The 25,406-nt window shown below is 32.9% G+C and overlaps 1 protein-coding gene across 1 annotated transcript in view; it reads right to left on the bottom strand.

Annotated features, from left to right (window-relative positions):
• Positions 1-20,700, bottom strand: part of Zc2hc1a (zinc finger, C2HC-type containing 1A) — a 35,651-nt gene extending 14,951 nt beyond the window's left edge. The window contains exons 1-6 of the mRNA XM_013028462.1: positions 20,638-20,700; positions 12,772-12,848; positions 9,016-9,132; positions 5,854-5,995; positions 4,078-4,226; positions 275-374 (exon numbers count right to left, since the gene is read on the bottom strand). Coding sequence (XP_012883916.1) covers positions 275-374; positions 4,078-4,226; positions 5,854-5,995; positions 9,016-9,132; positions 12,772-12,848; positions 20,638-20,653 — 601 coding nt within the window. The 5' untranslated portion in view covers positions 20,654-20,700. The remainder of the gene's footprint in view (positions 1-274; positions 375-4,077; positions 4,227-5,853; positions 5,996-9,015; positions 9,133-12,771; positions 12,849-20,637) is intronic.
• Positions 20,701-25,406: the final 4,706 nt, after the last annotated feature.

Raw genomic sequence — 25,406 nt, 5'->3', positions numbered from 1 at the left:
TTATAGACAAAGAATGATGAAATAATTTGTTTGAATATTCTTAACAGATAGTATGTCAGTAAAAACATCAAGGAAGGGCATTAAAGAAAAAAATACCTAAAAATAGAAAATATTTAGTTATTTCATTTCTATCTAGAAATAATAACAATCTATATCTCTACATAATTAGTAAACTAACTAATTTAATGGAACAAAATAGACTATTGTTTTCATTTCCTTTTCTACCAATATAATTAAAAAGGAACCAAAACACCTATTTTGTGGATTTTATTACCTACAACAGTTTTGCTAGTGCTACTTGGTTGTGGTAATCGCGATGATCCTGATGATAAGGTTCCAGGAGAATTTGACTTTTTAAGTGCAGGAGGCTTATACTGAAATAACAAAAATTAAAAAAAAATCAGTATCATTTTTTTATTATGAATTACAAACTAGTAACTGACAAGCTCACATTCTCCAGGTATAGAATTTTACTTTCATAAGAAGAGAACTATGGAGAAGAATGGGTATACATTATAAAAGCATGTAATATTTTGGTTAATACCATGGTCAATACTAAAGACTATGGTTAATACTACTGACAAATGGAAAAATAAAAGTAAAATTATTACATTCATAAAAAAATTACTGAAACTGAAAAAAGTGTATTTTTGACAAAATGGTTGAATGGACTATTTGACTAATTCACTAACAAAAAAACTAAAAATGCCCAGGAATGTATTAAAAATATAACACTTATATAAAATAACATTTTATAGCATTGAGTGTTTGCTTAGAAGAAAAGATATTGTTGGGATAATCCCATTTGAGATTATAATCATCTGGTCAGTATGTGGATTTGCTCTAGTGCAAACTAAAACCAATAATTTAAATTAAAACGTGTCTAGATTAATAGTACTCTTAGATATATGGAAGTTAAACACTTCTCTGGGAGAAGGCACTTCATCTGAGTAAACACATTGTAAGTATTTTTTTTTTCTTTTTTGTCGGTCATGGGGCTTAATCTCTAGGCCTGGGCACTGTCTCTGAGCTCTTCAGGTCAAGTTGGGCACTCTACCACTTGAGCCACTGTGCCACTTCCAGTTTTCTAGTGGCTAATTGGAGATAAGAGTCTCACAGATTTTTCCTTCCCAGGCTGGCTTTGAACCATGATCTTGATATCTCAGCCTCCTGAATAGCTAGGATTACAGGCATGAGACACTGGTGCCCAGCTGTATTTTTTTTTAGGGGAATAGCAATAATTTATAATAGTCATGGAAGTAAATACTTAAGAAACTAAGAAAGAAGGGAAAAAATGGCTGCAGGAACATACAAGATAACCTAATACTACAATTGATAACCTAATACTACAATTACCAGAGAGATACTACAAAATAATAATTATATTACTTTTAAAGAAAAGACAAATCTGACAATAATAGGGAACTAGTTACTATAACTATGTCCAAAAAGCTTATAAAAATAAATATGATAACAGTAAATCAACAGAAAAGAGGATCTTATCAAAAAAATGAAGACAAAATATAGGCATTTTTAGAAAACCAGAAATAGAACACTGCCAGCATAGCTGTATTAACTCAAGAAACTTCTTCAGCCCAAAGGGCCATGGAAGAATTGCAAGAAAGAATCAATCTAGAATAATGAATACATCAGTACAAACTTAAAGTATATGTATACATCAATATATAGATGTGCTAATACATTAACTTCCCCATTTCTTTAAAAATGATATGTAAAGCAATAATACAAAGACTACATGATAACAGACATCAATACGCTTGATGTGTATTCTGGTGTATGTAGAGTTACACATGTATTAGCACTAAGGACAATGAGAGGTAAATACAAATAGCCATAAAACGAATAAATCAAAGATATATGTTATGCCTAGTATAACAAAAGAAGTTAAAAGAGAATAAAAAGTATCTTTCATTAAAACAAGAGAAATAGTGCAAGAATAAAAAATTATACATATGGATTTGACAAGCTGAAAAATTGAGCATAGCAGACCTAAACAATTTATCAAAACTTACATTAAATGTAGCTGGGAGCCGGTGGCTCACACCTTTAATCCTACACTTAGAAACCGAAGATCTGATGATTGCATTTCAAAACCAACCTGGAAATGAATGCCTGAAATACTTATCTCCAATAAAACTACCAAAAAAGCTGGAAGTGGCACTGTGGCACAGGTAGAGCCTTGAACATAAAAAGCTTAGGGTACCCAGGTCTTGAGTTCAAGCCTTATTATGGCACACACATACAAAAAGAAATATTCTAAATATAAGGGGCTAAACATTTAAGAGAATAGGTAATGGCAGTCAAATTATATTTAAGAAATAAACATAAGATACAAGTACAAGCTGGCCTCCAAATTATGCAAAAATGTATTTAAGGAATAGAGAATAGCCTGAGTTGAAATTGTTATATTCTTATAAAAGGAATGTGGCCACATACAGAAAAGGATAATGAGAAAAAAGTATTATATATAATGCAAATATAAATACTGTACTATTTTTAGACTTTCTATTTATGAAATATAAATTTAAACATCATATTTATATTTTATATTTATGAAATAGAAATTATAAATTATAAAGTATGAATACATAATATATATTATATGTATGAAGAGAAACTAACAGAAAAATCAAATTATTAGATGTAAAAGTGAAAAAAATAAATGTACAGAAAAGGCCACAATCACAGCTGAAGATTTAAACACATAACTTTACAATAACTGATGGGTCAACCAAAAGAAAAGGTAGCTAGTACCAGACACTTTGACCTGAGAGTTTATAAATCTGGCACCAAATAACTGCAGAACAAAAACTTTTTTCCAGATAGCATGTAATATTCAAAAACAAACACCATATGATAAGCAATAAAAAAACTTAAAAGGTAGAAATTTTGTCCTGTAGGTTCTCAGACAAGTGAATTATAAACAATGAAATACCTAGAACCCCTCAACTCTTTAGAAGTAAATTATTCCCTATGAAATGAAAAGGATTACAAATCAGAAAATATTTTAAACAGAATAATTACAACATGAAGATTGTGATATATATGTGTATATATATATTTGTATATATATGTATATATATAATGAAATTCTATGCTTCCATCAGAAAGAATGATACTGCCCCATTTATTAGAAAATGGAAAGACTTGGGCAAAATATCATTTTAAGTGAAGTAAACCAGTCCCAAAGAAATTTAGGTTCCATGGTCTCCCTCATTTGCAATAATTAGTATACATATATAATTTTATCAGATGAGCAGAAAAAACTCAAAAGCTATGTTCATATGATCATATTAGATGATGCTAAGTGAAATAAACCCCAAGATATGGACACAAGAGGTCTTTCCTTGTTGTTCTTGTCTTAAATGTACTATGTGATTTTTGTTTTTGTTTCCTTTGTATGTTCTTCCCCGTGTTGTATGTTATATCCCCTGTTGTCCCTGTACTTGATTTTGGTACCCTTCAACTTGTATATACATTTGTCTAATCTGGGGAGAGAAAGGGGAATAACAACATGTTGAAACAATGACACAGTATGACCTATAGCAACAATGACATCCACAAGAGAGTATATTGGAAATGAACTTTACAACTGCAGGCTGGGGAGGGAAGAGGGGGGAGTGAGGAAAGTGTGGGAGGTGGGGGAGAAAAGGGATAGTGGGAGAACAAAGGAAGGAGTAACAATGCCCAACAAGTAATGTACTCACTGCCTTACTCATGTAACTGTAACCCCTATGTACAGCATCTTTACAATAAAATAAAATTTAAAAACATAAAGAAAAAAACAAAAAGAAAACATGAAGATTTCTAAGTTTTAGTTAAACTAACGCTAGTGCAACAAAGTTCCTGCTTATTCCAGTACATTTTAAGTGGATTAATTTAAGTAATTTTTCTCAATCAGTCATTAATTAACTTTCTTAGAATTAATGTATCTACTTTAGCAGATGAGAAAAGTATAAAAGTTTGTAAATCAAGACACTATAAACATACAAATATATATATGACAGTGACATTTTCTCACTGATTTGTAGAAATGACTTAAGTTGAATATTTCACCTGTGCCCGAGAAGCTGGTTTGCCTTTGGTATCAGTAGAATATTTGCCCTTATTACTAATACGTGCTGCCTGCTCTTTACAGAAATTTATGTGTCTATCAGCTGCATTTTCATTGAATCTCCTCTGGCAATATGGACACTGAATATAATCTAAAACAGACCCAAACAGAAATAAATTAGTAACAGGACACCTGAAATAGATATAAAGTATCACTGGTTTCTAAGAAGAGTAACTTAAGATACATAATATAAATAATACATCTGATAATAAAAAATAATCTAACATTTAGCTTGACTTATCTAAGGTTAGTATAGACTCTAAAGAAAAAGTCCAATTAAACAATCCTAGCTTTCTGCTAGCATTAAATCAATTCTGAGGAAAATAATTAAAATACATGTACTCAGTAAAAAGAATAAGAAGAAAATTATAATTTTATTTTTACCTCTATAGTATGATATTTTTGCTATAGACACACATTTTATAGTAAATAGTAATAACACAGAATTTGAAATATGAGTACATCTATATATTTCATTTCAATTAGAGAAATAGATTAATGGACTTTAACACTCTTATTTTCTCTAAGAGTTCCCAAAACTTGGTACTGATAAACAACTTCAATAACATAAGAAACTCAAGTTTAAAAGATGTTTGTAATTTGAAATATTTTCTAAATTTGTTTTAAAATTAAACCTTATATTTAACACAGAACCCAATTTTTTAGCATTATAAAAGAACAACTACATGGGACAGTGGGAATAAGGAAAAAAATTCAGCAATTGTTAAAAGAAAAATCTCCATTTATTTCAACAAGTTTACTTCTGGATAGGGAGAATGCACTTTAAATTTTTATGAATAAATTTTGAAGCTCAGAAGTTTGTTCTGCTTATTAATTGAGTAGTCTTAAAACAAAATAACAAAGTTGTTTTTGTCTTTAAAAGATTAAAAAATTTGTAGAGCCCTAATTATCCTGAAAAACTGTCACTCTTAAAAACTTATGAATACATGAAAAATGTTAACTGTATGCATTACAACATGTAATTCCTAATATTGCCAAAGCAAAGAACTATATGGAAAAAACCACAAGTGGAGTTTGAAAAAGGTCTAAACTCAGCTGCATTATCCCAGAAACAACATTTAAAGAATTGAAATTAACTAATAATACTGCTGGCCAACTATATGTCTTGTGATCTATGTCAGGCATTGCCTGAGTTAGGTAAAAAGTTTTATTGAAACATAATCATATCCATTCATTTACATATGACATATTGCAACAATGAAAATGTTGTGAGTTCCAACAGGGACTTTATGGAATGTCAACACTAAAATATTTACTATGTGGCCTTCTATTCTATTAGCTGGTAAGCTTTTCAATAAAATATTAAAAATGATCACATCAACATTTGTTAAACATCATTCTGGCACTGGGAAATAAACGAAAGTATAGAATACTAATTCAATTTTAATGTTGTTAACTTGGTAAGTAACAATGTAAATATCAGAATTCTACTGAGTGACTATATTTCCTCAAATTTTAACATTCAATGGTAATTATAATTTTAAAATGATGTAATGATTTACATTTAAGTAAAAGGATTGTGACAAAAAGACAATAAATACATTTCTATGTTCTTAATGATTTGAGGCCTGGACTATTACTAACGTTTTACACCAAAGCACTTAAAGTGCATGTGTAATTAGGCTCATTATAATAGAATGAATTTTAAGATGCCTTAAATGTATAGGAATTCTATCATTTTCTGTCAAATAATGTACCAGGATCATAAGAAGGTGGAGGAGGAGGAGGGAGTTTGCCACCCTCTTTAAGTGCCTGATCAAGGCCTTTAGCAGCTCTTATGGTGGCAATAAATTCTTCATGTTTTCTTCTCCAGTTAGATGGTTTCTTTGGTGGTTCTGGCTATAAATAAAGAAATAAAAGTTTTAAAATATATTTTTAATAAACTGAATAGTAACTTGATGTAGTGCTATATTGCTTTCACAGATTCTTTAACAAGAATCTGTAAATGACATTGCTAAATTAAATTTTTTAAAAATTGTGTGCAATATTATTGTATGGAACTTTCAAACTATAATTCTAATTATGAATGATACTGTCTAATTGTCTTCTATAAGTGTTACATTGTGTCTACACTAAGAGGGTCCTTCTCACCTTTCCTATCATGTCACTGATAAAATTACCAAACGTTGTGCTTTTAACTGACAAAAAAAATGGAAAATAATTATCCTTTCTCTGTGAACCTAACTAGCTGTTTTTTCTTATGAGTGTGACTTAACAAATAGCATTTCACATCACTATGAATCATTTTTTGCTGCCCATTTTGTGAATTTGATCTCTAAAATGACACAATTTTCAAATAACTTTTTGTTTTTGTCAGTCATGGGGCTTGAACTATGGGCCTAGGCGCTGTCCCTGAGCTCTTGAGCTCAAGGCAGGTGCTCTACCACTTGAGTCACAGGGTCACTTCCAGTTTTCTGGTGGTTTATTTGAGATCAGAGTCTCATGGACTTTTCTGCCCTGTCGAGGTTTAGAACCATGATTTCTCAGATCTCAACCTCCTGAGTAGCTAGAATTACAGGCATGAACCACAGGCTCCCGGCTTCAAATAATTTTATTATAGTACAGTATTCCCTCTGTTCCTTCAACAACCTTACAGATTCTTCTTCTTTGATACAATTACTTTAAAACTTCATTTACTTTCTTTTATGGTCTCTGAATTTATAGGTAGCTATCTGAGCCTAAATTTATATGATGAGAAAATAAAAATTTCCCATATTTCCTTCTTGAACTTTCATGGATTCACTTTCAAAACTTTAAATCTTCTATTATTTGTAATTACATTGTATATCTTGTAAGTATATCACATGTCATATGAACCCAACTAAGTTTTGCTTTTTAAAATGGGTAACCAAGTGAAGTCACAGCCATTTAACTCCATATCCTTTGCAGAGAATAGAATATTTATATAACATGGTAATTCTATCTACATTAAATATGATGCTGGTTCATATACCACAAAATGTATTGTTTTGTTATATTATTGAACTGTTCAACTGTTCTTAGTGTGTCTCCAGTCTTTACATGGATCAACAAAGTCAAAACATGGTTCCTTTAAAATGCCAAGTCAAAACTAAAGAAAATGTGATAAAAATTTACCAAAGTATGAAAACACAATCAAGTGTTTACATAGAAAAATAAATAAGTTACTATAAGGAAACTTCTTGCTAATAAATATGATAAGCTCAAATTAGCAGTATCCTGCAAAACACAAATACACACACACACACACACACACACACACACACACACACACACACCAAAACAAATATCAGAGAGAAAGTCTCATATTCACTTTAAAAAATGTATTTATCATGAAAAACCTTCCCTCCCCCACATAAAACTCTTTCAGAAAATGAAAACAAGGCATTCTCCAACTAGATTTATGGGAGCAACAAAATGTTATGAGAAGAAAAATGACAGACCTACAGTTCATGGATATAAAAGCAAAATTCTTAAAAAGTCTCTTCTTTTATAGCTAAATCTATGATCACATTATTCATTTATTTCTTAACAAGTATTACTCGCCTACTGGCAAGTATTGCTGCTCTTTTCTATTTTTTCTTCATAGTACATTTTTGTATCAATGTGACCTAACAAGTTTTCTCATCATTCACTTCTGAATGACTTAGATTTTCCTGAGACAGTTACTTGCAAAAAATGTTTGGGGAGAGAGGCTCAGAGGTTATATGCATCTCTTCTTTGTTGGACTAGATCAGACTACTTTATGCAAATAAGGCCTTCCGGTGGGATATGTGCTTGCCTCTTCTACTTCTTTAGAAGATTAACCAGGTACTATGGCTAGCTCTACTTGCTCTCAGTTCCACAACCACTTTAACAAAGGATATGAAATTTTATATTGGGCCTCTCATCATCAGGAAGGTTTCTATGAGTCTCTGCTACTTGGCCTGCTCAATTTTCTGTTCCTTCTTTTTCCATTTCCTCTTTTGGCTTCTGCTACTTCAGTCCTGTTTGTACATTTTATGGCAATTCTGGGGTTTGACTTAGTGGCATGGTACTTGCTAGACAGGACCTCTATCACTTGAGCCAGATGCCTACACTGTTTTGGTTTTATTGTTCCCAAAAGGGTCTTGAGTTTTTGTCCTAGGGTGGCAAGTCCCAATCTCTGTCCTTGGAATACCTTGGATTATAAGCAATAGTTACAGGCTATGTTCAAATCATCTAAAACTGTTAAGGTTTAATGTGTCATAACTCACTTAAGGATTTTACTAAATAATTTTATTAGTAAGATTAAAGATTTGGTTAAAAACTTAGCTTTGACCATTTCACTAAATGACTCTTTAAAACTGTATCTTATGAAGTATTTAAATGATTTATTTATAAAAATAGAAGGACAGGTTATCAAAGAAGTTCACTGCTTTACTTCTAATAGTAACAACAACAAAAAGAAAACAACTACAGTACAGTAACCAAACAATTGATTAAACTCTTCTCCAGAAAACATCAATGTCTTTTATGCTGTTTTCCTTTTCGTATATTTAAGATTTTTATATTATTGGTTAAAGACAGTAATAGAGCAAAAATTAAAGCCAAATAATAATTTAACATACTTGTTTGAATTAGTTCCAGTCTACAGCTAAGCAAATGACTCTCAGCTCTTTAGCTCTCCAATGGTAAACAAACCTCTAAGTAATTGATGGAATTTGAGCCACAACTTTAGTCTTACCTTTGCAATTTAAACTTAAAATAAAAATAGAATTTCTAAGTTTTTGAAAGTTTAAAAACTGAAAAAAATAAAAGAACTTTGCTCATTATTTAATCTTAGCACAAGGAATAATTATCTATTTTTTAAAATATTTACAACAGCAAGGTTCATACTGCTTAAAAAGTGAGATAGTTACCCTAGGTTTAAGAGGTTTTACTGTTGGAATATCAGTTCCTTCAGCTCTCTGTCTGCTTGAATCAAAGGTCTTCCGTTTTTTAGTGGCTGTTTTCTGGCAAATAGGTCCATGTTTTTTCTGTTAAACGGAGAAATGAAACATATAATTTTATTTTCTCCACAAGGCAAGACTATAAAACTATTTGACACTAGTTTAAAAAAATCTGTCTAATTAAAAAATCTGAGCCCGAAATAAATAAAAGGTTCGTTTTTCCTTGGTAAAATAAATTGCCTACAATAAATTATAGGGAAATAATCTTTCAAAATGTTATTATGGGTTAAGTATCTATCATTTTCACACACTAACAGTAAGAAAAATAATGTACGCAAGTGAAAACTTGAGTGAAAAAAGTCTTCACTGAATACTATTCAGCAATACTAGAAAAAGGATGCAAATGGAGAAGAATGCATTGGTCATGGGACTATCAAAGATAATATAATAGGACTACTTTTGATTACTAAAAGCAATGCAAGATTAATAGATTAAAAGAATACAAAATAATAGGATAAAGTGGCCAGATTTGTGTCCTTCCTCCACATTATCCTTTTCCTCCGTCAAGAATTCAAACTTTCTACTTTCCTTCACCTAGAATTTTCTCACTTTGTCTTCTACTCTTATAGGTTTTTCTTTTTTAAAGTGTTTGTGCATTTAATCATTTATTCATTCAAAGAACAATATAAAGTTCTCTTGTTTGTTCAATTAATCAGATAAAACAATTCTCCATTATATGAAACATATTGACTAATGACTGTGAATTAAATGCATCATTTTTCTTTTGCATGCATCTGGAAGTTTTTCTGTGAATAAAAGAAATCTCACACCTGATTTAACTTAATGTCATAAAATCTCATACACTACACTAAATTACTGACATACATACTTCCCAGTTTCATTTTAAAACACAGCAGTATAACTATAGCTATTTGAGTAAAACCTCAAATAATAAAAAATGAAGTTAGTGGATCACCATTTAGTATTATCATATATATGCCATGTTTATGAGTTTAGTAATATGTCAAGAATAGGTGGCTTTTATTTCCAAACCATTGTAAAAGGTGTAATATTTACATTAACATTACTTAGATATTAAACAATAAAAGTTTATTTGTAAAAACTAAGCTGAAAGCTTTGAAAAATGATTAAAAAATACAACTCAAACATGTATTGGCTACTTTGGAAAGCAGTATGGAGGTTCCTCAAAAGATTACACATAGAGCTCCTCTATGACCCAGCAATCCCACTTTTGGGCATTTACCCAAACGACCACAAACAAGGATATACTAAAATTACCAGCACAACTATGCTTATGGTAGCATTACTTACTATACTAAGATATGGAACCAACCCATATGCCCCTCAGTAGATGAATGGATCAAGAAAATGTGGTGTATATAATATATATGTATAAAATGTATTTTTTTTTTTTGGTGGTCGTGGGGCTTGAACTCTGGGCCTGGGCACTGTCCCTCAGCTCTTTAGCTCAAGGCTAGCACTCTACCACTTGAGCCACAGCGCCACTTCCAGATTTTTCTGCTTATGTGGTGCTGAGGAATTGAACCCAGGGCCTTATGAATTCAAGGCAAGCATTCTACCACTAAGCCACCTTCCCAGACCCTACAATGGAATTTTTTGCCTCCATCAGAAAGAATGACATCACCCCATTTGTTAGGAAATGGAAAGAATTGGAAAAAATTATATTAAGTAAGCCAGGCCCAAAGAAACATAGGCCCCATGGTTTTCCTTATGTACAATAACTAGTATATGTCTGGGACAAGCAGAAAAGGTCAAAAGCTATATACATTTGACCATATAAGATGATGATATTATGTGAAATAAACCCCAATACAGGAACACAAGAGGTTTTATCTTTGTCGCTGTTCTTCTTAATGTACTTATACTGTACACTATGTGATTTTTTAAATTTCTTTTGTGTGTGTTTCCCCAATGGTTTAACTCATTTTCACTATATTTGATTCCGGTGCTCTGTATCTTGTATATATACTTCACTTTTCTAATTTGGGGAGGGGAGGGAAGAAACCAAATGCTTAAATAGTGATACAGGTTGACCCATTGTAACAATGTAACTACATTGAAAACGAATTTTACAACTTGAGGAGGGGGTGGGGATAGATGGGGAGGTGGGGAAGGAAAGGATGGTAGGGGAAAAACAAAGGAGGAGGCAACAATGCTCAATAGGTAATGTACTCATTACCTTACTCATGTAACTGTAACTGTAACCCCTCTATACAGTATTTTTACAATAAAGTATTTTTTTAAAAAAACATGTTGGAATGATGTTTCTAAAGTATTACAAAAAGGCTGGCAGAGGTATCTGTTGTTAAGAACCTTTTTGATCACTAATTCCTCTCTTTTATCATTCTTTGTTAAGAGGGGGAAGGTTGAACTCATGACTTTGAACTCATGACCTGGGCACTGTCCATGAGCTATTTTGCTCAAGGCTAGTACATTACCACTTGAGCCACAGTTCCACTCTGAATTTTTAGTAGTTAAGGTTGGCTTCAAACCATAATCCTCAGATCAAAGTTTCTTGAGTAATTAGGATCACAGGGGTGAGCTTCTGGTCTCAGAACTTTCATTTTTTAATTTATTTTTTTTATTTTCTGGAAATAGTTGTAGTACAAGTTTTACTTTAACAAAACTTAGTTAAAAATAATTTAGAGTAGAATATAAGTGGAGCCAGAACACTAATGAGCAGATCCATTTATTAAAACATTGCTTAGGACTGGGAAGGTGGCTCAGTGGTAGAGTGCTTGCCTTGCATGCCTGAGGCCCTGGGTTCGATTCCTCAGCACCACATAAGCAAAAAAATAAAAAAGTCGGAAGTGGTGCTGTGGCTCAAATGGTAGAGCGCTAGCCTTGAGCTGAAGAGCTGAGGGACAGTGCCCAGGCCCAGAGTTCAGGCCCCACGACCAGACCAAAAAAAAAACCCCAACATTGCTTATTAACAATACTAATAAATCATCTCAATAAATGTATAAATTTTGAATAATTTATGTTTAAATTTTAAAAATATGCTAATGCACCTATAAATATATACTATGTTCCTTAACAGCTAGGATTGCAGGCATAAGCCATTGATGCTTGGCACAAAAGCATAATTTTTATTACTCATTATTTGAATGGCTACTTTTAATTAAGATCAATTAAAGTCTTTTATTTGTAGGTAAACAGTTACAAATATCTAAAAGTAACATATTTTACCTTTTTTTAATAGAAAGAAACATTTTTCTTTAGATTTTTTTTACACTTGAAAATAGTATAATGAACTCCCATTTACTTATCATCCTACCCAACAATTAAAAGCATTTTAATCATTGTTCTCTACTTTTTTTCCTCTGCATGACTTGAAAGCACATCCTAGGTATCATCTCATTTTGTATCTGTAAATCTATTGTTATGTGTACTTAAGAGGTGTTTTGTTTGTTTTTATCAGAGTGTGTTTGTTTCTGGTAATATTTTCCCCTTTACTACAAAGAATTTAATACTTAAATGGAGGAGTTCAGAAGACCAGTAAAACTCTTAAAAAGAACATTGTGGAAAAATGATGTAGATAAAACTGAGACTCTTGAACAAGAATATTATGTAGTAACCATTCAACCATTATTCCATATTAAGTTCTTCCCATAAGAGCTGTTCTAGAGTACTAATAATCACATTAAATCCAGAAGGGAAAAGGCACAGAATCAGTCTACTAACTAATGCCACTGGAAAAAATGTTCTTCCACAAATCTTGCAAGGCAGTAATTCTCCAACTTGGACAACACTTCCATTATCTGAAACAGAAAACAATAAATAATTTCTATAGATCAAATTGTAAACTCAATCTTTTACATTTTTTGTTAGCTTCATAGATGAGTTGTCAGTTCTTACAAAAAGCACTTTGTTTCATATTAACATAAGCAAAATTATTGAATGCTTCAAGTTACCTGTGATCAACATGGCCATAATATATAAACTGATATAGTTGGAAATATCTAGGTTTCTTGTAATGATGTAACCGATAATGTAATCATGTCTCTTATAACCTATCTCTGTTGTAAATCACTATACTTTAGAACACACATATATCCTAATAGCTCTAAAGAATTATCGTTGGTTAAGTAACCTCCTGTGATGACATAGAGAATCTAGAAAAAAAAATCTTGCACTGTTTGTTATCAGATAATAGAAAGCATAAGACTCTCAAAAGCACTTAGTTATCTTAACTACATACATCCATGTTTACTCTGTTACGTATATATGGTATTAAGATTCAGTGAACCAGGAAATTGAGGTATTCAGTTAAACTTGATATATTCATCTGATACGTCTGGATATAACAACTACTACAAATGCAATAGAAACCTACATTTCTCAGGACTGAACTGAATCAATCTATCATTTTATTTACTAGGTAAATATCAAATCTAAATTTATTTTCATATTTTAATTTCCAAAAGTAATTTGTAAACTTGTAATATTTTCCCATACTTTGATTAATTTACTGTGGTTCAAATTCTTTTACTATATGAAAGACAAATAGAAAAACATTTTCTTTTAGAAGTAACATTAACTCATGGAAAATGGATTTTTTTGGATTCCATAATGTACATTATATAGCATCTGTTGAGCTTGCAGAAAACTAATCAAGTGTACCAAAATAGACATTAGAGAATATATTCAAATATAGTAACAGAAGAACTTTTTTTCCCCCTTACTGTTCTAGTACTCCAGTGCCCTATTTACTAGCAAATAGTGGCTATTTGTGATCCCAAACGGGAGGCAATGTCTGTACAGTGGCACTTTAACAGTGGACATTACAATGGCAAAGCTAAGATATGCCTGATTTGTCCTTCTCTAATATCAGGAGATAGGTTACTTAAGGAGAGAAGTCTCATTTATAAGGATCACATAACTTCACCAACAATTCAGAAAGGTGAAGTACTTGCCATGTGGAATCCATTAAATTCACTAAGAATGCTTTTAAAAAGATGGTCCAAGTGAAACCACATGCTGAATAAGCCATTAGACTTGCTTACAGTTTTTATGTAATACTTTAAATACTAAGCAGTGATTTAAAACTCTGTCAAACATAATGTTTAAAAGTATTGCATGCTTTACTTGCTTCAAAGTACATTTCAGTATCTACTTATAAAAACTAACTACTGAGGCAACCGCTATTGAGGAATAAGCCAGTGGTAGAGCACATGGGGCATATATGAAGAACTGTATCAATCTAGAGTACTAAAAATAAATGTTGAGAAAAGCCAGTTTGATATATTAAAATAATAAGAAATAAATAAAACCTAGTCATTGCTAAGCACATACCATGTAATAATGGTGGCACGAAGACAAAACAATACAATCATTGCTTTCAGAATGCCACCATAATGTATTTGATTTAAATATGCAATCTAAGATTCAAACCATCTCCCATTTTATAAAAACAAAAACAAAAACCATACAACTTAAGAGTAGCAAAATATTAGCATGTGATAAAATCCAATTATAGGAATCAAAATTCACACAAACCATGTAATGGACTTAAATCTCTTTAAATTCATTGTCACAAAAAGAATAAGTAAATGAAAAGTAAGATATTAATCACTCCTGCAATCACAGAACTCTGGAGGGTGAAGCAGAAAGATCATGAGTTCAGTTTACCCTGGGATTTACAGCTTAAAGAAAATACAATCATCTTAATAAAAAGATAAAAATATTTTTGAAAAATCATTATGTTGTTTAAAATAGATAATCCAAACTAATTTCCTCTTGTATTAGTTGGTCATAGAGCAGAAGTCCTGTATTTCATAAAATATAACTTGTATTTGTGTTTGTGTTGATGAGAAGACCTACTAAAAAACTTAAGCCAACAGTACATAATAAATAAGTTAAGTATTTTGTCAAAATCTACATTTTGTAATAATGATATTCACTAAAAGGTATGACAATACAGTAGAGAAAAGCACTGAAATTTGACTTGCATTATCTAACTTCAAGTCTCAACATCTTTATTGAAGACTCGAGTTTTAGATTAAAAAAAAAATCAAACCTTTCTAAAATTTAGATTCCTCTTCTATAAAATAAAGAAGTTCGCTAAATTACTTTAAAAAATCTATTATATGAGGAAATAGCTGTTCAATCTACCTCACAAACCTCTCCTAAGGGGTCTAAACTAGCAAATATTGATGCATATAAAAACATAACCAAGAGTTCTTATTCAAAGAAGGTAACATTGTAGCAGCGAGCAAAAGGAACAACAATATGATGGAAAAAAATTCCATCAATAAAATATTTTACCATTCTAGAACTGTGGAGAAGCCAATCTGTCCTTACCATAAGTCCTTGATTCTGTTGTAAGTAGATAATTATGATTTCAGAACATGAATAAGTGTAATACTACTATACAATACAGGTAATGTGAAAGAATTTGCTAGTATATATAGATGAAACAAACATTTAAAAGATATATATATTTAAGGAAAAAGGAGAGAATCTTCTCCAAAAAAAAGACATCTTAAAATCCAAGAATAATTCTTCCTAACGCAAGCATGTCTATTTGGTTAGCCTTACCTTCTACCACAGTTGATCTGAATCTAACCTTTACATAACTCAACAAAATTCTCTTTTGAAGTACATATCATTCACAATACTACTTTCTTCCCAAGACCTTTTACAAAATCTTGTTGATATCAATTTTGAAAATATCAAGGATGTTTTTTCTTTTCAACTAACTTAACAAGATTTCATTGGATAAGTTACAACACCTAACTTCACCCTCTTTTTACTTGCACTCTAGTTCAAAACAATAGCCTCAGCCAAAACAGCTTTAAAAAGTCCCCCTCTGGACTCTTAAAGATTTGCATTTGTAAATCCTTGCTATTCAATAGGCTAAAATCTAGAAAATAGAGGTTCAAGGCTAGGCTAGGGAATAAAGTAACCATCAAAAAGCAGACTGGAGGCTTAAGCAGTAGAGAGCTAAACTATCAAGCACCAGGTTCTAAGTTAATACCTTCATCCTGCAAAAAAAAAAAAAGAAAGATTCAGTTCTCTCTCACACCCACACTTTTGATTTATGTAGTTTAATTTATTGATGGTCAACTGTAGCTAAAAATACAAGTACTTGTCTTGACTTTCAAAAAAGACTCCATTCTCATAACTCTTATTACAATGATCACAACTGCTATATTTTATTATTGTTGTCAATCTCTTATTGTGCATATAAGTGAAACTTCCTTATAATTATATATATACATATGTACACATATATGTACACATATATGTGTACATATATATTTATGTATATGGAAAGATAATAGTGCATAAAGGGTTCAATACTGTCAATGGCTTCAGGCATCCATTAAAGGTCTTGGACAGTATAACCCACAGACATAGGAATACCACTGGAAGTCAGTTCTTGGTTGAATTTCTTTCATTACCAATCTGAACATGATTAGTGCTTTCTTTTTTCTCACTAATCATCTTCAAGTCCTTCGCTTCATGGTCACGTGTTTAGAAAACATAAAATGTCAAGTACCGAAAAACACAATGAATAAAGAAAAGAATAGGGTAAAAGAGAAGATCATAACAATATCTTTGCGAAGTAGATCAGGAAATGTGCTAAAATAGAGATAAACAATTTTGTGAAATAGAGATGACTGTTCACTATCATAATTGCCAAATTTGAAGCCTTCTCTTAGATTATTTTATAGGACCTTTCCATAACATGAGAAACCATTGATAACTTCCTTCAACTTTTAAAATCCTTGTTCTTCTGACTTCTACTGTATTTATTTTATACACAAGTTGTCTAGGTTTCACAAATGAAGCAGGATTTGAGAAGATGAGTGCTTAGGCTATCTATGTTTAAATATGAGATACTACTAAATCCTAAAACATTAGATTCTCCTAAGTAACTTTTCTTTTATGCTAAACAGTTTGCTTTAGTGATTACACTCATTTGTTGTCATATATGTTGATAATTACTAAAATGTCTATGTCTACAGTTCCATGAGACTTTTTTTCTGAGACTTTTCCACCAGATACTCCAAGTATTCTATAAACACACTTCTAAAGCCAAACTTATTACTCGATCAGTCAAACTTTTCTTCCTCTTAAAAGAGAAGTAACTTCTAAACCTGTCCTTCCTTTCAATTTCCCCATCTTTGCCTTAGTTCCAATGCCTATTTTATATACATATATATAGATGTTATATACATATATATATGTGTGTGTGTGTGTGTGTGTATGTATGTATGTATGTTTGTATATGTGTATGTAGTCCCAATTTCTCCCTTTTCAGATTATTTAGGGCTCTGTATAGACCATGTGCTCTGTTTATCTATCCTGGACTGTTTCAAGTATTATGCCTCCTATGGGTTCACCCAATAAACCTAATAAACGTGGGGTTTAATGCATTAGACATTCAGCTAAATTTTCAGTGTATGTTATCTAAGTTAAGACATTATTCAATAACTGCCCAAATCATATAGCAAAAATGAAACAAAACACAAATTAAAATACAAGCCTTTCCAATGCATTGACTATAAAAAAAATCTACCATCTAATCAGTATCATCCCCCCAAAACAACAATGCTAGAAAAATTATTTAATGAACTAGTTTACAGTTATGCTATAGAAAAACATAGTAGAAACATTAATGAGACATATCGCCTGCCTTTAAGGCAGGCAATGCTACACTGGAAAATAGCAATTCCACTCCTAATCAAGTTTCAGAAGACAATATTAAGATCTAGTAATTTTAGAAGCCCAAAAGAGAAACAGGCAGCTGATGTTTATCATTGTTGTAACTAATTTTTAGGATATTATGAAGGCAATGAAGTACTAAATATGGAGAAATCTTAAAAAATGTTTATCACCTCTTAATTCTATAATACCTCTCGAAAAGCTTATAATTCAGGTCTAAAACTACTTCTGTTGTCTTTGGATACATCTGTATGACATTTAGGTGAAAAGGGAAATCTTTAATTATTCAAACCATACTTTTATTAATTACACAATTGTAAGCAATGATTTACACTTGGCTTCAAATTAAATTGTTCAGTATAAATGCTTATACCTTTGAAAATCCAGGAATTATAAGTCCCATAAGATCGAAAATAATTTATATGATTAACATACAAATAATAACCTCATAAAGAAGAGAATAAGATTATCATCAGTAGAGCTTTTCAAGAATCCATAGTTCTGTCTTCACAGAAGCTTGTAAAGCCAGAACTTGGTAACTGGTTTCAAACAGAAATGCAAGACTAATTACACAGAGCACAATATTTACTCAACTACTATTACACATTGAGCAAACTTCAAAATTTCATACTAGATATTGAAACGTAAGGTAACCCCACACCTTCAAAATATTAGATGGAAACTTCCAACATAGAAAAGAAACTATCACTGTATGAATGTTTATTATCTGAAGACATGGGTGAATGAATTAATAAATAGCAACTTCAAGATTCAAAGTTTTCTGATGGAGGCATAGAATTCTAAGATGATTTCTTTGATGCTTTGTATGTCCCTCCCCCATGGTATAACCCCTGCTTTCACTGTATCTGATGTTGTTATAATTTGTGGAGGGGAAGGGAAAAAAATCGTTTAAATAGGGATACAGGTGGGCCTACTGCAACAATGAGATGTACAAGTCATTAGGTCGAAAACAAACTTCACAACTTTGGTTGGGGGGGGAAAGGGGTTGGGGGGGTGGAGGGAGGATGGGATGGGAAGGGGAAACAAAGGAGGAGGCTACAATGCTTGATAAGAAATGTACTCATTATCTTGCCCATGTAATTGTAACCCCTCTGTACAGTATTTTCACAATAAAAAAAAGATTTAAAGTTTTGATCTTTGCCAAATGTGATGAAATAATTTATTTTTAAAAATGAATAAGGGGAACAGGAAGGGCCTGGGGGAAGAAAATCTCTATTCTTCATTCAACATAAAATTCTCAAAAACTTTTATTAGTCTGTACCATATACAATTACCAATATTCGAATGTTTACTGTTTTCCAGAAATAGAACCATTTCATATATTTCAACCTGATTCATTGCAACAAAACACACCATTAATGATAATATTGTTTTATTTAAAAACAGATGAAAAATCCGGTATTGTTTATCATGATACATCAGTGGAGCCCGTAATGCCCACAGCCTTATCACATAGAATTCATGCATACTCCACCCTTGTAATTGAGTATAATAGGGTTCTATTACTAAATGTATTCTTAAGTACAGCTTCACTAGTTATGTCAACACAACTTAAAATGAAAAGACTACTGAAATGGCTAAAGCTTTGACTTTTTTATTCTTTGTTGCATCCTCAAGATAGAAAAGTGTTTAGGATATGTAAGGGAAAACCTAGATGAAGACACCTGCTTTCACCACAAACGTTAAATAGTAAAATCTTCAGACTGGTAGTCTTAAATTAAATTTCACAGGAAATAGCACACTGAAGTTGACAAATTATCAGAATTATCAGTCATTTTCAAGGTGCTTAACATGAAGGCTTTCACTCAAAGCAAATATATGAAATAAACTCTCATTATTGCCAACTCGCTTTCTGGTGAGTGTAGAACACTGAAAAAGTCACCAAATATCACTTTTCACTTCAAAACAAAACCTGAAATATTGTACTCTGCATCATTTAACAATACACAGAGCTCAATGGCTCGTTCTTTATTCCATCGACCTGAATATAAGTAAATGAGAAAAAAAGGGGTTACATCCTAACAAGATCTTTCAATTCTGAAGACTTGTTCTTCATCCGAAGGATAAACCACAATTTAAATCTTTAAACTGCTTTTGCTTATGCTATTTTTATTTCCCCTTCATTCCTTTGTTTTTAAACTAATGTAGTCCCTGCACAGAATGTGTTAAGAGAATGGAGGAAAAGTGAAGGATTTGGGAACAAAGCAAAATCTGGAGTCATAGCTACAACACAAGGATAAGCCCAAAGCTGAAGGACCAAGGCTAGCTCTCCCTCACAATTCATCGTGAATAAACCATCTAATCCATCTGGAAACCTATTGTCTCGGTCGGACAGCTTGCCAGTGACAGACACTTCCTTAGGAGATGCTCTGGCATCTCTCCCATGGAGGATGCTGCAGAAATGTGAAAACAGCTATGCAGAGGCAACTGGCCAAGGGAAAGTGGCTTATGGTAGGAGATACACCCTGAAGGACCAGCAAAGACAGGCAGTGGAGAGGCCGTGGGCAGCAACCTAGACTCCAGTTTTTAAGGAGAAGAAGGAAAACAAAACAAACAAAAAACCTGGCCGTGAGACCGATTAACTACGGGACCGCGGGAGTTAGGCAGGATCAGAAAACAGAAGGAAAGGTCGTGTGGGCTGGCGCGGGCGCGGGCTAGGTAGAGAGCCCATCCCGAGCCGGGCTGAGGCGGGGCTGCGGGAGTCACCCCTCCTCGGCGTGGGGAGCTGTCCGGCTGCAGCCCACCCAGGCCTAGGAGGGGTCCGCCGCTCCGGATCTCCCTTCGCCTCTCCGGAATATCGGTATACGGGACCCCCGAATGCTCAGGGCCCCAAGCCTGCATCCTTCATTTCCTTACCTTCCGGTCCCTCCATTGCGCCCCCCGTCTCCGAATCCGCGAGTCCGCTCCGCCCGCCGCCGCCGCCGCCGCCGCCCAGCTCTGGCTGTAGCAACCCGGCCGCGCCTCCCACCCGCTAACATCGTGGCTTCCTATTGGCCCGAGCAGAAGAAGGCGGGGTTGTGGAAGGGCGGGGCTTACGAGGCGCGGCCGAGCCTCTGGCGGTGTAAACCCGGCTCCCTCAGGTTCGCGGCTGTTCCGGTCACCCTGCCGGGAGTCCCAAGCCTCTCAGACTGCATTCTGCTACCCAGCAGCGCCTTGGTTCGCCTCCAGCCGGGTCATTCTCCTATTTGTAGACTATTCCAGCACCTCAGGAACTCCTCTTTAACGAGTGAACGCAAGTACGTCTATTCCCTTGAGGCGACGTGAAGCGAGCCCATGCCCTCCCCACGCGCTTACCCCACGGCGGTCACCCGACGTTAGCATGGTGTGTTCCTGACTGTGTCTTCACACGCAGCCCCGTGGTGAACTGCAGCTGTTTTCCTAGGGGGGAATCTTTTTTTTTTTTTTTTCTGTTTTATTTCTAGCTGGGATTGTGAAACTGAGATTGCTCAGGAAACAACTTGCTCAGCATAAAACCCCGGGCCCAAATCAGAAGTGAAACAAGGTCCTCTCACCATCTTCTAATCTTGGCCTACCCTGGACATGATCATCCTCCCACCAAAACAGCTGCTGGCCTGCTATCTAAGGAAGTCCTAGCACCCCTGTGCTTGATGAGGGAGACCTAAACACCAGAGGAGGCTCCAGTCAGAGTGAAAACGTTTTCAAACAAGCCATTTTCATCATTTTCCTTAGCAAGCTAACACATTTCATCCAAACTAAGTTTCTTGGAAAAGCAGTACTGTTCTTTGACTCGAGTCAAAATTTAATTTTCACACTAATGTATATAATTGAAAAAAATTATAAATTACTTAAAATCATTTTAATCACAAAAGCTACTAACTTTTAGTGAAAGTACTGTTTAAACAAGTAAGCACACTTGAGGGGGTCTTATCTTTCTTTGGAAAGTTGCTATAAGTGCCTGTTTTCTGGTTGTGATATAGTCCATCTCTTGTATGGGGTGAGGTAAAGAAAACGTCATCCTTGTCTGAATAATTGCCTCTTTCTATCCTTTCCCTTGTTTTACTGTGGTTTTTCTGCTCTGCTGAGTTCTTAAGCCTCACTGGCTAGCTGATAGTTGTATAGATGACATCACTAACCTGGGCTGAATATATAGAATTTCCTTTTACCTCTTTAGAGATAAGACAGCATATATATATATATATATATATATATATATATATACATTTATATGTATATATAGTTAGTTAGAAGAAACTCTTGACATTGTTCCAAAAGAAATGTACTCTTTATCTGACATATAACTATATATAAAACATATGACTATAAACTCCTGTTTATAATAATAAAAATACATGAAGAAAAACAATAACAAAAAAAAGCTTCCAAAAAGAACATTATGGAGAAAAAAGCATATAATGCAGAAAATATAAAAAAGAAGCCATTAACTCTGCAAATTACAATTCTTGAACTGAAATTAAGACACCTTACTATACATAAAATCTATAGTAACAACAGTAATGATGAAGCAATGAAGACTTCATTATATTAGACATGTTTAGGTCTTGTTCATAAAAATTCAGTTATGCAGTTTTCAAAATCATTCTACAAAGTAGATTCTACATTTCTCATTTTTGGAATTAAAATATTAATATTGTAGATGTCTCATATTTTATTTTTGCCAACATTTATTCCATTAGTTAATGATAGTTTGCTTTTAAATTGCTGTGTCTAATGTGCTTCTTATTCCCTTGTTTTGTCTTCCTGCTGCCTTATATGTAAACTCAAATGTTCAGGTATTTTGTTTAATATGTGTTTAGGTAGGCATAGGAATCTTAATACTCTAAATCATGTTCATTTTTGTGCTGTACAGGTATTAGGCTCACAACACTTATATGCCACAGCCTCTTTGCCTTCTGCAGGTACCAGAACAGACTCCTGAGTAGAGAGAGTCAGCTTTCATACCTTTTTTTGTTTCCTAAATGACTAGCTTGTGAGTTATTTTACTTGGTGCTTTTCTCTGACAACTTTTGTCTAATGTGTTCTACTTTTCAGCAAGTATTTAATTCCCTTCTATGCCTCCTGTTTATTTCATCATCAGTCATGTACCAAAATGAATGAAACTCTCTTCTCTCCTACAATTAAGTTCTATCTTCTATCTGTGTATAATTTATTTCAGTTGGCAAGTGATATTATTAGTTGATAATAACAAATTTCCTCTGTAAAAAAGCAAATATATTGGGCTTAAAATTTGAGAAAAGAGACTCTTGAGCAATGTTCTAGACTGAGGAAGAAATTTTGAGGTGGTTTTTAGTGGTTTTATTTTTTAGATTGAAATAAAATAAAAATTCCTTTGGTGTTCAGGGATAAACAAGTGATAATTCACTATGGCCTAGGACAATCATAAAGCAAAAATAGATTGAGTGACTGTTAAAAGCAGAAATCTGTTGAAAGAAAAATGTCCTAAAAATAAGAAGAAAAGGAAAAAAATAGTAAAACAGAAAGAGAAACCTCAAGCAAACTTTCTTCTGCCACTGGAGAGCTTATCTATTCACAGTGTGATATAGATTATTCTGTTTTTATTATCTAGTTACAAAAGATACTCTCAATTGTTGAAGGAACCTCAAAAACCCCCACTCTCACACCTGATTGAACAATAATTTTTCAATGTTCTATTATGATTTTATCTCTCACTTGTCACTACAATTCCAAATAGATTTTTAATTGCACCGGAAGACCTAGTAAGATACTTGTTGACTTTCTTTCTTTCTACGTACATACCACTGTTTGCATATCATACACCTATGTAATTCAGTTGTCCATGCAAAAAATGTATTTTAAAGATGTCATCTTGCCACTCATTCTCCATTTTACCTCTCTTTGCCAGCATTTTCACTGTGGGGAACCATTCTATTGCCCTAAACTCTCAGATACCTTTGGATATATATTATTACTTGAAATAAATACAGAACTATTTTGTATATGCTTGTTATTAATTTGTCTAGGTAACATACTATGGGTTTCACTCTACTTGTAATCTTTATATTTTAACTTTTAATTTTAATTTTTACCACTCATCCAGAAATACACTCATGTTACTGTATGCAATGCTAGTTTGCTGTTTACTAGTGCTGGGTAATATTTTACTCTATGCATACATGTATTTTACTAAAGAGTTGCCTCTTGCAACTATCTTGCTGCCACAATGAGCATCTTTGTGCCTGTCCCCTTCTGAACCTAGCCTTGAGTTCCTTTGGGATGTATCCCTGGAAGAGATTACTGGATCATATTTATTTAAGGTAAGTATGCCCAGATTTCTCTCTACAATGTACCAGTATACACTCACATAAAATACATAAAGAATATACTTATCTAAATTTCATTAATAGCTGGCTTACATACAATTTTTTGCCCATTTGTTCAGAGTTAATTGTTGGTGATTTCTTTATACACTTGCTAATTCAGATTTGACTTTCTTTATTTCCCAGTTGTTTCAGTTGTTCTTCTCACAGTTTTTCTTATGGACTTGCAAATTCTTTATCTCCTAGATGTTAAATCTTTGCTAATTACAATTATTTTTTATCAGTTTGTCAAACATTTGATAATTTTGTCTATGATGTCATTTATTGACAGTTTTTTTTCAGTTTAATTCTGTTAAACCAGTAATTTGAAATAGTCCCTTTATCCATGGCATATATTTTTGAGAGTATGAAAAGAATAAGAAGACTTGAATATTTGCAGCCAAATCTAATCTTGAAAACAGAGAAATGATTTAGAAAGAAAGAGAATTAGACAAAAATAAAAATTGTTCTAGTATCTTTACATTGTATCTAACAATATGAATTTATACCAATATCCTGAACTGATTTGGAGAAGTTATGTAGTTTAGTTTTATCCAGTGTTGCCTATTGCCTTCAGGAAAGCAAAATGTTTTCTAGCAAGAAAAATCCAGATATACAGACAAGAAGAAAATTATCAGTAGTATTGTTTTTTCCATTTTATTAACTAGGACCCTTCCTGGGCCCTTTAAACTTGCTTTAAAATGCTATAAAATATTACAAGTAAGTATTTGATTATGAAAATGACAGTGGTGGTGCTGGTGGTGTAAGAACAAACCAGGAAAACTCTACTTAATTATAAGTTACCTACATGAATGTCTGGGCATTTCTTCATGCTTTAAAAAGCTTCTGGCTCCTTTCCTAAAACATCTAATAGTTTTTGTAGCTGCTTTTTAATGGAAAGTGACATTTTTGAATTTACCTTATAGATAGATGCTAATTACTAATATAAGGGACTACTTGCTTTTTCCTTGAACAATCAACTTACAGTAGAAAGCTAAAGCTGTAATTTTTAGTGCAGATACATATGAAGTTAGAATTACATTCCTTCCAATATTTAATAAAATGCTTGCATTTACAAACTTATCTTTCTGAATAGCTTATTTGCATTTTATACATTGAAAACATACTATTCTATTTGCTTCCTACTCACTATGCATATCAAAGTTATACGTTTGGCATATTCTCTAATTTCAGTCACATGAATCCAATGTTTGTTTGCCTGCTGTTTCTAAGATATGTGGTTTCTGAAACCTATGTACACTGTGTTTCATAGCAGCTAAAGGATGATCAACAAAAGACAAATAATAATCTCTACTAGTTCTTTTTGTA

The sequence above is a fragment of the Dipodomys ordii genome, unplaced genomic scaffold, assembly GCF_000151885.1.
Source record: "Dipodomys ordii isolate 6190 unplaced genomic scaffold, Dord_2.0 Scaffold109, whole genome shotgun sequence".
NCBI classification, from domain to species: Eukaryota; Metazoa; Chordata; class Mammalia; order Rodentia; family Heteromyidae; genus Dipodomys; species Dipodomys ordii.
Note: the sequence above shows the minus strand (reverse complement) of the source record. Positions and strands in the feature narration are given on the sequence as shown.